General features: G+C 40.6%; 1 protein-coding gene across 3 annotated transcripts in view; it reads right to left on the reverse strand.

Moving 5' to 3' along the window:
• tbc1d1 (TBC1 (tre-2/USP6, BUB2, cdc16) domain family, member 1) overlaps positions 1–14,510 on the reverse strand; it is a 59,414-nt gene that overhangs the window by 16,183 nt on the left and 28,721 nt on the right. For 2 of the 3 annotated variants that reach the window (XM_038713495.1, XM_038713497.1), the window contains 10 exons: positions 13,938–14,070; positions 13,297–13,388; positions 12,369–12,485; positions 11,985–12,110; positions 11,579–11,727; positions 10,935–11,195; positions 8,505–8,621; positions 8,182–8,295; positions 7,890–8,020; positions 1,237–1,437 (listed from right to left, as the gene is read on the reverse strand). In XM_038713495.1, the coding sequence (XP_038569423.1) occupies positions 1,237–1,437; positions 7,890–8,020; positions 8,182–8,295; positions 8,505–8,621; positions 10,935–11,195; positions 11,579–11,727; positions 11,985–12,110; positions 12,369–12,485; positions 13,297–13,388; positions 13,938–14,070 (1,441 nt within the window). The remainder of the gene's footprint in view (positions 1–1,236; positions 1,438–7,889; positions 8,021–8,181; positions 8,296–8,504; positions 8,622–10,934; positions 11,196–11,578; positions 11,728–11,984; positions 12,111–12,368; positions 12,486–13,296; positions 13,389–13,937; positions 14,071–14,510) is intronic. The other variant, XM_038713496.1, reaches the window with a different exon arrangement.

Genomic DNA, 14,510 nt, shown 5'->3' on the forward strand with positions numbered 1-14,510 from the left:
CGAAACAAAGCAGATGACATTTTGATGGGGCAGCTGTGGCCTAGAGCGAGTAGCTCACTCATCAGAAGATCAGAGGTTCAACCCCCAGCTTCCTGCAGATACTGAACCCCAAGTTGCTCCCTGAAGGCTGTGCAATCGTTATGTGAGTGAGTGTGAATGATTAAGGGGCTTTCACACCTTAAAGTCCGCATGAACTTTGGTCTGAGTTCATGTTTTTCAGTTAGTTTTGGTTTGGTTTCACACCGCAATTCTGCGACCGCACTAAAGGACTTTACATGGCACACTTGCATCCTGTCGTCCTCATCTATGTGGGCTGCGTCTCCCTATACTTGAAATTGATTGGTTTATTAAACAGTTTAGCGGGTATCTTTGACAATTAATGAATAAAAAATGAACATATGCATATTTGCCACCACTATTATTGTTATTATGGCATTACTACCTGCAGCACCAGCTATAGGCTACGTTATACATTGTAACGTTGTCGACAGGACAGGAGGAGCAGACAGCAAGCAATCCTTCTGCACCTCTGTTTGAGGAGAGACCAAAGAGATGGGTGGCAGTGTGCTTCTATAATGGCCCTCTGTTTGAAAAGATGATCTGTCACGGGAGATGTCTGTCTGTTTGGTCCGGACTGTGGTCCGTGGGAGATTTCACACCTGTATTTTTGGTTTGGACCAAACTGAAAAGTCCTAAAGGCTGAACCAAACGAGGTAGGTGTGAAGGCCCCCTTAGTTTCTTTCTGATGACCACTATGGCACCTTGCCTGGTGGCCTCTGCCGTCAGTGTATGGAATGTAGTTATATAAAAGTCCATTTACAGACAACAAATCCAATCCATCTTTGCAGGACCACATCACAAATAAATATGTTTTGTGATTTAATAACATCTGAAGAATACACTGAATTTGAGTATTTTCAGAGTAATTTCAGAGTAATTTCAAGTATTTAGCTGCGGTTCTTGTCTTCAGGCAGTGTCTGTCTGTCCCATGGATTATGGGACGGTCACTTCCACTGCAACACTGTGCACTGCTATAGCGTTAATGCTAATTATAAGATTAAGAGAGATTATACTGCTCATTGTAGTGAATCTAATGCACTTGTCCGTTTAGCATTAGAGGATGTGTGCATGATTATAATAAGCTTTTGTTTATGAACATGTGAATAAATTGCAAAATAAAAATGGTATGCAGGCTAATAGTGTTATGTTTGTGCATTTCAATTCCCTCCAACTCACCCTGTAGTTTCTGGTTCTCCATCTCCATCCTCTGCAGCAGGATCTGCTGCAGGATGGCCTTCCTCCAGAGCTCCCTCAGCTCCTCTTTGCTCCTCTTTGTCCTCTCCTCAGGCACCACACTTATGGACAAGTCACCACTTCCTCCAATTCCCACCTGGCCCACGCACACTCGACCCCCCTCTAGACAGGGATCCCCCCGCTCTGAGACAAGACATATCAGATTATATTACATTAGGTTAGATCAGATTACTCAGATTAAATTATGTGTCCATTGCATTAAATACAAGGAATATCTGACATGAAATGTAAAAATGCATACATAAAAAACTTTATTCAATAATTTAATTTACTCAGTATTCTCATTTTCTTTATTCACAGGATACTGAACATTCTGTTTGAAAAAATGGGGCAGATAATACACTCATGCAAATGAAAATAAAAATGCTAAACATAGATATATTTGAAACAGTTGGGTGCAATGCACACAGTGAAAAAAAAAAGTGTTTTTGTGACTCCACCCCAAAGTACAGGGTGGATCCCAAACCTCAAAATACTCTGTGTTGCTTAGAATAAGGACATAGCAAGTATCCGGATAGCACTTGCTTCTTTTTCAATTCGTAAGAACATCAGGATTCAGTTTGATCACACACACACACACACGGAAACATACCTTAGCTTGGCTTAGGTATGTAAATTTGATACTCATCTTTCCAAGACTCTTCTGAGGAAAATAAGAAATATGCAAAATAAGCCACCATTTTCGCATGCAACAGACAACATACAAGAAACAAGGACCAACCTTCATGCAGTCCATCAACACATTACACACAGACATACGCACGCATTATGACAATAGTGTTCTTTGTGCCAGATGAGGTTAACATTTATGTATGCCTTTGTGTCTGTGTCGGGGAGACTTTCCAAGACATGCCTAAACCAGCAGTAACTCTACAAACACAATGCTAAACAAACCCTTAAGTTATAAGAGAAGTGAAGACAAACCAAACACCCAGAGACGGCGAACCCTCGTAACAGAGTCATGTATTTGTTAGACAAACACAGACTGCTACACTGCTTCAACAGAACTTTGCTGAAAGGTCAGCTTTTAGGTGTGAAAAATGCATGCATGCACGGACACACACACACACACACTCTCTCTCTCTCTCTCCAGTGACTATACATTAACTCCCTAGTCCCATTGCCCTAACCTTAACCATAAGAGCTGCGCCTGATCTTAAAGGTAAAACCTCCTCTTAACGCCAAAATAACCACAGACACACACACACACCCTCTTGCATTTAGCGGAACGATCCACTCCCTGAGCAAACACTCCAACTTGGCCTGAACCAAGTCACAGTGCTTGTGCGCGCACGCACACACACACGCAAAGTGGGTCAACAAGACTGGTGCTTTCCTCTGACGATGTCTGTGTATGGACTGTCAACATGACCTTGAGACACTGCCACCCCCCTCCAAAGCACGCGCACACACACACACACACACACACACACACACACACACACACACGACACACCCATGACCTCATGTATGTAAGCACACACATAAATACACACCCAACTCAACACAACTTAGCAGTGCATTCAGCCAGCACAAAGCCTGTCACACAAACCCGTTAAGAGCACTGTTTTTTCCTTTACTTCAAGGCAGTTGAATGTCAAAATAAACTTCAGGTGCAGATTTTATTAATGGTGATATAAAATGTCTGACGTGTTGTTTACCTATGTTATCTGAAAGGGAAACTTTGTGCCTAATCCTTGCTAATCCCTTTTGAGCAGCACATTCAGTGGGAATGTGGATAAAAAAGAAATCACATTAGTCCCACATTCCTGTTGCACTTATTAGACCTAAATACAGAATCTAGAGGGGTGTGAACAGAAGTAAACTACTTCATGGAAATGCATTACTTTGTAGTGTAATCCATTACTCCTGCTAGCACCTTTGTGTATGTTATAATGCTCAGTTGTTAATATGGAAATGTTTTGTGGCTTAGGTGTGTTGAGAATTTGTAAATTTCAGACTTTGGCACACTCGGTGGTAGCATTAAAAAACAACACAAACTTTATACACTTAGCGGCTAACATGGAGAAAATATCCTGTTAATGTTAGGTGCCTATCAGTCAGTGTTAGGGGTCTACTAGTGACCACTCTTCCTCTCTAATGCCTTGGTTGTCATGATTTTGGAGACCTTAATATCAATCATTTGTGCAGCTGCCTTTGTAAAGGTAACTTTAATTTGATATTTTAATTTATATTTTTTCTAATGCTGTGTTTTTATTATTTCTATAATTTCCCTAGACAAAGTCACAACTAAAATGGAAGCTACGCAAGTCAGCCCTATTAGGTTTAACAGTGTTTTTTACAGTGTGAGGCTGCTTAGAAGTTCAAACAACAGTGACATCGCAGGACTTCTATCCAAACAACCACCCCTATTATTTTTGGTGTGGCGTGCGTTGCTGCAGGTGGATCCAACACCCCATGATACATTGTGCCATTATTTACTCTTCAGGATCAATGCCAATTGACATTGGAAAAGTAGACCAACCCCTCCTCCCTGACTCTTCATCTCACTTGGCATATATCCCCACTAGTGTTATCTTCAGGTCTCTGCTCTGGTAATAGTACTTGAAATAATACATAAAAATTCAGTTTGATCTGCCAAACTGTGGCGCGTTTTATGTGTGCAGGAGGTGTCAACCAATGAGATGTGTTTTGGATTAAAGGCAGCATACAGTGACACAAAGAGGCAGGATAGTTGCTGCCTGAATAGAAACTGCAACATTTTGTAATGTGTCAATAACGGGACAATATAAAATCAACCCAGGACAAAGACAGGTAACAGTGGTTACTTCTAGACCCTCACCAACCCTTACTCAAAAACACTTAACAAGATATTTCCGCAATGACACGAGAACCTGTGACCTTTATGATTATCGTCTAATCAACACTCTTACACACTATCAACATTCATTATGGGACTGGCCAGGAAAAAAAGTAAATGGGAATGGTCAAGACGGGAATCACAGATCATTTTTTATATAAAAATATACATATAAACGCTGTTTTCAGATTTTTTTTTTTTTGTTTTATTAATTGGGAATGGGATGGGACAGGATTGAAAATCCACTACTGTGTTACCCTCTAATGCAAACCATTAATCATACTTTAGCAGTTACCTAGTGTTAGTGATGGCGGGGCGTGTGGCTGCAAAACATAGCTACATTTTAGTTTTAAGTGTTTGTTTTTTCCCGCCTTTTTCACTTGGGGCTCACATGTAGTCCAAATTGATGGACAGTGTTTCCCATTTTTTTTTTTTTACAAGATGCCGACCATATTATCACCATTATATTGCCGCTGTTAACATTTTCCCAGATACCCCAGACAAACTTTATACTATAAGCTGACATCTCTTCCAACAAAAAATGTAAACACCGGTATAATAAAGTGTAATAAAGAAATTACTTCCTTTTTTAAAAGGTACTATGTAGGAACATGTTTTGTTTTTATGAGTATTTTCCTCAAGGCTGTTTTTTTTTCTGTGTATGCTCTTGTTACAGGCGTTTTGGTGGAGTTACAGTGCGACCAACCCATCTATCTCAACTGTCAACACTTGTTCTGTCACACACACACAGTACATATAATTATCAAAATGTAGGATCTGAAGACGTGCTAGCACATGTATGATTCCCACGTCTGCACAAGCACACTTTTGTCTGGTCACATACTGAGATAAGATGATTGCAATTTCAAAGTTATCTGAGGTTAAAGCAGCATTTTTACTAAATGTCACTATTTTCTACTTGTATCCTTTACACCTCTAAAATATTTGACATGGCTGTCAATTTCCAGGCATTCAAGGTTTTCCTCAAACTGATTTCATTTCATTATATGGTGTGTACTTTTCAGTGTGTAAAAAAATCCAAAGCACTGCAAAATCCAAACCAAGAATGCTTGAATGGACATGAATATCATTTCTTAAAGATCACCTAAAAATTGCGGACAAAGAGACAGCAGGTAGAGAAAAACCTGCAAAGAGAAAGTAATTTGTAATAGCCAATTCAAGTTCATACAGGAGAGAAAGAGCTATGGTAAAGGGATCTATTCTCATTCCCTTCCTTTTTTCTAAACACACAACATGTTAAATGAAAGAGTGACACAAAGTGGAAAGGCTTTGCTACTGCACCACTGTCTACACGCTGGGACCTGGTATGGCAGTTTTTAATAATCGCACAGGTGACGAAGGACACAGGAAGTGTCTTGTCCATGCTCTTACTTTGGATATTAATCACATGTCTACGTATATGAGAATGTGTGTTTACACAAGTGTCTTTACATGGAACCTTCTTCTTCCTTACAATAACACGTGATGAACTTTACAACTGGAGCATGCAAAGTAATCTTAGTGTTAAGATCTCACCTGTCAAAACTCTAATGTACACGGACACGCTCAGCGTACTCCCAAGTGCACAAAAAATGTTTTTTTATTTATTTTTTTGGCAAAGTCATCTAAATTAGACATGTGGCATATTATGTGGTGACAGTAAGCAAAATATGTGCATAACTCAATAAGATGAAATTCTATTGTAGAAATATTCACTGTATCAAACTCATCTTAGATGCACATTCATGTACATTGTTGTGTCTAAGACAGCATTTTTGTTCCAAATTAGTTGGGATAATGTTTAACTTGCTGTGCATTTCATGGTTTGAGCTGATTCTTTTCAGGCTGAAAAGAGCAGCAAATATTATGATCTACAGTCTGTAATTTCAAAAGAAATATTATTGATATATAGTATATGGGATAAAAGGAACACTTGCTAATACTTGTTGAAAGTTTAATTTTAGATGTGAAGCAGCATCCTTTGTAGGCTATAATTCAATAACACCTATTCAAACTTGTTACAAATTCTTTGTTAAGGCTAAGGCGCTTTGCTCAGCACTAACCATTGCTGTTGTCGTGTGGTGTCTTTATCCATTATGATGTTCTAAATCTGCCATTAAAAGCAAGGCGGTATCTTGTCCAATCGCACAGGTTAATCCCATGCTTGGCTTCTCTCTGTGGTACTTCCCTCTTCCCTGCACGTAGGTAGCAACTGCATCGTAATTACACACACATTTCTATCATCTTGCTAACACAGGACCTCAGTGTGATCCCATTGTAAATATAGACAAACTCTATCTGACTCTTCAGATCTAAAAAGGTGCGGCACATCCTTGGTTTAAAGGAAACTACTGCTTTGATGAGGAATTAAATTTTCCATGTATTAGACTAATTCCCAGATCATTGATCAACACTGAGTGGGCCTCCATTTTGACTTCAGGAACTACAACAAGTACAGTAGGCCAAATGGATCAGCAAATATGACAGGTGAGTCTCAACTTTCTTTTGGGGCGGATAAATAAGTAATACATTGACAGACATTGTGGAAGTCAATGTCTTACGACAACATGTCTGTGAAGATTATCAGACATCCAGGTCATGGTTATTCAAGGTGTGTTAAAACCAAGGGCAAATGGACTCAGTTAAAGACTTCCCCTCCTGTCCTGCCAAGCAGCTTGGTATGCAGTATGAGGAGCTAAATACCATGTTGTGCCAGACAGATTTTATGGTCGTTGGGGTCACCTGGAAGTCTGACGGACCATCGTTGGCAAGGTCACATAAGGCCAAATGTGAGTGGGGTTTTACTACCAGGGCCACCTCACATAGGGTTAAAATCAGGCATGCAAACTGGACAGGGGTAAAACAGGTGAGAAGGATACGCAAGCAGATAAACACACAGAGACTGTATCAAAGGGGTCTGTTAAAGCTTACATATTTGTATAGATAACTTTCAATTGTGTACTGCAACAACAGAAAGATACCAACATGCCAAATATTTGAGTTGGGGGCGGGGGTCCTCCCCAGAAAACTTTGAGCATTAAACTGCATCTGGTGAAATTTTATGTACCTTTCCTGCAATAATAGTGGAAATGTTTTTATTGATGTAAAGGAGAAACACAAAATTGTTGGCAGGTGACAATTGAAAATCTAAAAATATAAGAGAACAGAAAACTGTCAAGAGGTTGTTAAAGTTACTGACTGGTGCTGCACGTTTTGGGGTTATTTTATAATTAGTAGCTTGATTTTTTTTAGCTTAAATTAAATAAATAAAAGTGTAAATTAACTTTTCTCAAAGCATTTGCATTTGTTATTTAACATTACTGGTTGCAAGCTAATCAAAAAAATTCTTTCAAAAAGTGGTGGATACAAAACCAGCCATTTTAAAAGGTGGTGGGGACATGTCCCCAGCGTCCCCAGTGCAAATAACACCAATGCCGACACGTTTTGCTTTCAGACGGACACTATATTCGGCAGCTGTCAGACTCTACTGTGTAGTAGCCTTGAAAAAAGACTCGCCCTATTCTGCCTCTGATTGTCTGTCAGGTTTAGCCGTTAGGAGTGACAATTGGTTAGGCATATGCAGCTGTAAATTTGCAAAGCTCGTGCTAGAGTGGACTCGGTAGTATAACCGACCGACTAACCGACAGCCCCCCCACCTCTCCCCCCAAAATATTTTCTCATTGGATCTTCAAAACAAAAAAGGTGAGGAGTTTGCGTGTCTGTTAAATATATTTGTGAGTGTGTCCATTTTTACCATTGGTTTCTGTGTTCTTCTGAGGTGTAGCAACCCTCAGGAAGATCTGTTGCCTCCATGAGTGGCGGTGGCTGCGCAGAGGACTTTCCCCTACCCCACAAGCTGCACTTGTGGACAGAGCTGCTACATCACTGAAACACAAACACGCACACACACACACACACACACACACACACACACACACACAGTTACATAATCATTCAGTAGGTAGTATTTTATACTATAAACAAGAAGCTCAGATTATAATTATGCTAGACACACTAACATGGACGTTGTGTATATGTGTGTGTACCTGCTCTTTCGCTCAGGACAATCGTTCTCTTGGACAGGGGCCAGAAATTGAAATTTCAGAAAATTAGGGACAGAGGAGGAGGAGTGGAGACGAGCACGCAGACCACTGAGAGGACTGAGATGGAGAAATGCAGGTGAAAGAAGGCAAAAAAACAGATGAAAAGAGAAACTTATGACAGAGGGACACATGGCTTATGAGACATGCTTCTGAACGCCATTGATTTCAATAGATGGATGTGACTCCTAGCGTTCAGGTGGGATGCGACATGGCTATTTTTTTGTGTCACGGAGTGCTGAAGTGCTGACCCAATGCAGGATTCTCACCTTCTTTTATTGAGCCGGGCTCCAGTAGAGGGTGAGGAAGGATGATGAGGGAGGAGAGGAGAGAGAGACAAAGGGCAGGGAGGAACAGGAGGAAGGGTGGAGTCGTTTTGGGATTGTCTGAGAAACAGTGCAAATAAAGAAAGAGTCAAAGATGCTGAAAAAAGGTATGAGAGAGAGCAGGGAAAAGTAAAGGGGAAAAAAGTATTTTGAAGGTAGAGAAGATAAAGAATTCTGGCTGATCGTCACAAACTCCTTGGTAATAACATTGTTACAAACTGTAAAAATTGTCTTTTGGGCAACAATACAACTATAAATGACAGCAAATTATACTCTGTATTTATTCTATTCTTCTACCTGATTAAGCATTGCACTCCTATAAAACAGCTGGACTCATGAGTAAAAAAAAGTTTAAAATTCAGTGCTGTAGAACCAGATATATCATCTGTATTTATCTGACTCTTCTACCTGTATCTGCTGTTGCACACACACTCTTTCTTCAAAACCTGCCGCTACATGGCTCACACTGCAACTTGACTGCCGACGGCTAAGGATTCAGATGTGTTATGCTGGTAGCGGCTTATGTAGCCACGAGCCTCAAGCTGAGATGAGGAGCAGGCTACAGAGGTCTGGGTAAATTTGTAGTCTTCAAACCCAAACAACAGTGACTCAATTATTAGATATCACTTAGCTCCCTCTGTGGCCACAAAAGGCTTTATACAACTTATTTTAGCATTTGCAACATTCCCCTCCAACACCTGTAAACAGACTTTTTGATGTGTAAAATCGGTAGAGTTCCCCTTTAACTGTGAAGGCTCGCACCTGCTTCAATATCCCATCCACAGTATGTTAATTACATTTCCCTTTTGACACAGATACCCCTGCCGTCATAAAGAAAACCTGGGCATGACACACTCTACTAAACATAGGTTCAACTACCCATGAGACTGCTGTCACAGGCTGATTGTCACCATTCAGTGTAGTTCCACACTCATCATGAATCCACAAAACTATACAGAAACACAAATACAGTACAACTATAACACACGCTGAAAATGCTGTTATGAAAGTTTCACTTTCACTTTGTCTCACACGTTCTCCTGGTTACCTACTTTTTGCCCACCTTTTTCCTTTATCACCAAATCAAGGTTGTGTGTGACCTAGCGGTGACCTGAATAGTGGAGGATGATGATGCTTCCATAGGAGGAGCCTGATTCGCAAAGACCATTGTCTTTATGGGAGTTCTCAATGTCTTATTTTACATCGAACTACCGATTTCCTTCCAATAAGTTATTATACAGCCCATTATGATATAAAAATCAACATTTAATGCTGTAAATAAAAATGTGAAAAGAAAGAAGCTTTTAATATACTCTTTAAAGGTTTAAAGTTTTAGTGGCATCAAGTGGTGAGGATTGTGAATTGCAACCAGTGGTTCACAGTGCTCCTTGGATGGTCCCATTTCCCGAGATGTGAAGTTGTTCTTCCGACTGCCGTGTGTGTCATGTGCTCTTAAGCCGGAATGTGCTACAGGGACGCTACTACAAAGATGTGTTGGATTGGCGTTATCAGAGCATTTACACAAACGCAGATATCTAGTTCCTTCTACATGGACATCAAACTAACTGTTATAACCATATTGCAAATTACATGTTTGCAAGATATGTATATGCAATGTGATTATGCGTGAATCAAAGTTCTGTATACTTCTTTATGTTTGTTACACTTTATTTCTCTTTTTGCAATAAAGATTTAAGGAGGAAAAAAAAGATTCTGATAATTCCGACACCACATGAATGCACCACCAGTCGCAGAGCGCAGGAGAAGCTACGGCGGCCGACGTACTCTGTCGGCTCTTGTGCTAAATAATACGTTTGGTCCTCCATTTGTCCAGTTGAAACTGTATTTCCCTTGGCATAGTTCAATAAAAAGAGTTCAGTGCATATAACTGACATACCGTAAGCCTCAATCTCCATTGTTTCCTCCTTCATATTTAAATCTTGCACACTCAAAATACCCCTGAAAAACGGGCGAATGCGAACAAGCGCTAGTTGTTACGTAACATCTAGGATGTTTACGCCCCCAAAATTACATAGGCCAGCCCACGTTCCAGAGTTAGCGGTGATATAGCTCATAGAGCCACAGCTGGAGGTTGTGCAGTGCAGTGTGTCTCACAGAAAGTGCTTTTATGGTTATGAGGGAAAGGTAAATATTATCTGGTTTTCCCTCTGATGTCCTCTAGCTGCTCTTTCTTCCTGATGGACAGATAGCCTTACTTGTTGTTAAAGCTACGGTTTGCTAATAGTAGATCCTGTTACCAGCTGGCTTCTGTAGTAATGTTAGAGGTGTAAACACTAACACAACCCCCGGAGCACCAAGCTTCCACTCCAAGCAGAATCAGGAATAAGACGGCTATCTGCACGGCTAACTTACTTGCTCTGGTGTGGACTGTCGGTGCTGACGGAGTAGTGCCGTACAAGCTTGGGCTTGGTAGCTGCAGTAGGGTCCTGTTGCGTGTGAATTAGTATATGCACTGACGAGTCCTCTGCGGAGGAAAGGGAGGGAGGGTGGCTGAAGGTGCTGGCCCGTTTGCGGAAGCCTTGCGGCTGAGCGTCATCAGGTAAAGAGGAGGAGGACATCGACAGGGGCAGAGAGGAATCCATGTGCTTCAGGTCTCCTGTTGAGTTGTGGCACCTGAAGTAAGAGGAGAGGAAGAGGAAAAGTATGTGAGAAGACATACACAGAATTGGAGAAAAAAAGTTTCAGGTGAAATTAAGTTTATAATATGCACTACCTAGCTTTCTAATTTTTAGGCATACTTTAACTGTAGACTGTGTTCAGTTCTACAGTTCTGGGGGACGCCATTCACCCTATTACTTATTTTATATATATATTATGTGTTTTCCTAAAGGCACCAACATAGGTCTATAAATCTCTCCTTGTGATCCTCTCACCAGAGAGAGGATAACCATGAAATCCATGTAAAACAAGTAGAACTGCATTCACCATTAAAGCACTCACTGCTCTACCCCAAGATATGAGTCAGTGTGCGGGCATGTGTGCTTAGGTGTGTTTACCTGAGGGGGCTGGTGGGTCGCAGCTGGGAGGAGGCAGGCAAGGGATCATCTAGACAAGGCTGGTCCTGGCTGCTGTTGACTGTACAAATGGAAGAGCCGCTGTCACTTCCTACGCTGTTGTCCCTCTGAGCTCTGGCTTTGCTGCTCCCCTGCCAAAAACACACACTCCAAGGTTATTTTCAGTATGCTGCTTTTGCATTTAACCAAAGATCACAAACCAAGACACTACTTCAAGGTCCCTTATCATGTAATGTTCAAAATATAAAGATGAATAATTCTGAAAAGGAAAATGACTGTCTCCTCTAAAATAACTGTTTTCTATGTTAGATCATGACAAAACAACAAATATACAAGAGCATACTTGTGTGCTATTGAACACGAACCAAGAAAGAAAGAGCATTGTTACCTTCCAGATCCCCTCCAGGGACTCCGTGAGAGAGCGCTTGGCTCGGCTCTTGAACTGCTCAAGCCGCTGTCGACTGCTACTCTGCTGCTGCGCCTCCACTGGGGCCGGAGCTCCCTCCTCACACACCTTCATACACATGGAGAGAGAAAACAAGACAGTGAGTGAGAGAGGGTGGTCCTCACAAGTGTAGTATTACACTTATGTCTGTGTAAGTGAAAGGGACAACAGCTATTGTTTATTTCTTTGGTTAACTACTCTGTAATAGACCTGTTGAGACTTTGGAGGAAATGTAGAACATATCTGGAGCAGAGACAGAACAAGAAACAAAGAGAGAGAGCTGGTACAATAGTGTATATGTGTGCATAGGAGATGTGCAAAAGTTACCTGTTTGCTGTCTCCAGGCAGTGTGTGCTGATGGCTCCTCTGTTTCTCCTCATACAGGTTCCTCAAGGAGGCCATCACCAACTCATTCTCCTCCTGGTCGCTCTTAGGACGAGCCCTCTGAAACAAAGTACATTGTTTGTTCAACCCTGGCAAATAAATGATTTTTGACAAACAGCTTGCAAATACTGACTTACAAATAGTGTCCTACTCTGAAGGTTTTTGACTGAAGAAATGGCTACATTACATTATGTAAATGTATTGGATATATTGAGCTGTTCTGCGTGGCAGGTTGTTACAATTTGAGACAAGAAGTACCAGTTTCCAAGGTCAGGAGCCTAAAACAAGTTTATGTGTGATGAATAAAACTTAACAATTGGTTGCGCATTGTATTTTTACTACATGACTCTTGAAACAAATGTTCAATGAATTAATGTTAGAAAAGCAGTGACCTGCTGATAGTATTGACAGCATTTTTTGTAATGTTGCAATTCAGCTACATCACCAACAGATGTCAGCTAAGTCATGTAGGAATATTTGAGGGCATTCACCTCCGGAAACTCATCTTTAACTGTTCAACATCTGTAGTAACAATGACGGGTTAATAGATTTATGTGATCCACTGCCAACAGTTAAATGGATGTGCTTTATCTACCATATCCACTTGTGTTTCTGGGAAATGAGACTGAAGTGTTGACACAACCAAAGAGAGCAAAATAGATCACCAGGGAAACAGAGATGGTGGAAATATTTAAGTCGCGTATAAAGATGCATCAGTGTGTCACTGTAAATCCCACAAACCTGACATTCTGCAGTGATTGAGTCATGATGAACTTGGGTAAAACTGCAAACTGACTGGTTTGTTTCTAGTTGCAGTCACCTCAAAGGGAACTCACACATTTGCCTTACAGGTGCAGAACAGACCACATACCATAGTGTTTTCAAAGACCGAAGCTTGCTCCTGGTTATCCAGAGTGGCCAAGTGTTTCTGAAGCTCCAGCTTGGTTTTAGATGGGTATAGACCTGAAAAACATGTCAATACAGAAGAAAAAGTCACTGCAGATAAGACTAGTCTAGTCTCACTTCAGATTTGCTTTACATATAGTACGTGTATGCTTATAGGGTATATAGGGTGCTGAGTCACATAATTAAGCAGAATAATATGTCCTTTTACCTTTGTGATGCATTTTTATATATATAAAGAAATACTGGTTAACTTTTACTCAATCCGTTTTCATTCCTGCATCAATTTGACCAGAGCCTTAGTTACTAAAAGGCTTGTCAAGGTATGCTTTTTGCAAAAGTCTAAACCTGACCAGTACTTATCTTTTAGAACTTGCAATCATTTGGAAGTGTTGAGAAATGTTCAGATAGTCAACCCTTACTTGCCACAGTTACTAATACATCATGACATTTGCCACCATGACACAATTATTTAACCAGGTAAATGTTATGTACAATGGCTGTATAAATGTGACCTATTGACTTTACTCTGACCAATTATAATTTAATTAAATTTGCTTTTAATTTTCCTCATTGTCTGAAATGTGCTGTGCCGGGAAAGTTTTCTACCTTCAATCCTCTCACACAGTTTGTGGAACTGCTGCATGGGGCAGCTGTCACACTGCTGGCTCTGGGTCTTTGCATTCTGCAGCAGGGCTGCCACAGAGAACGCCTGCTTCAAAGTCAGCATGATCTCATCCACCTGCAAGAGCAAAATACATCCATCCTTCATCACACAGCCTTTTGATAATTTGGCAGTGCATTTATCTGTTTTGATTCTACCACACATTAGCTGTTTTTGAAAACTACCATAAAGATTAGAACAAATTCAACACCTTCCCCATTCTCGATCAAATTACAGCACATTTTTAAATACTTAAGATCCATTCTGTTTCTGTGCTCAGAACTGCCCTTTCCTAAATTGCAGATATTATATCTTTGCAGTATATAACTAGTAGAAGTAAAAATAAAAGTTAAGTAAAAAGGATATGCAGTTTTCCCCACACATAGTCCAAGTTTAAAAAGCCCAGTGAATCATTATTTCAACAATTACAGTAAGTATCTATCTAGTATAAGCCATCACACTGCAACATTAGCTGACTATTATACAGAAGAGTACGTCCACCTAATGACCAGGGCGGT

Source organism: Micropterus salmoides, unplaced genomic scaffold (genome assembly GCF_014851395.1).
Source record: "Micropterus salmoides isolate LMB-PRFRI ecotype aquatic unplaced genomic scaffold, ASM1485139v1 Ms_hic_scaffold_12, whole genome shotgun sequence".
NCBI classification, from domain to species: Eukaryota; Metazoa; Chordata; class Actinopteri; order Centrarchiformes; family Centrarchidae; genus Micropterus; species Micropterus salmoides.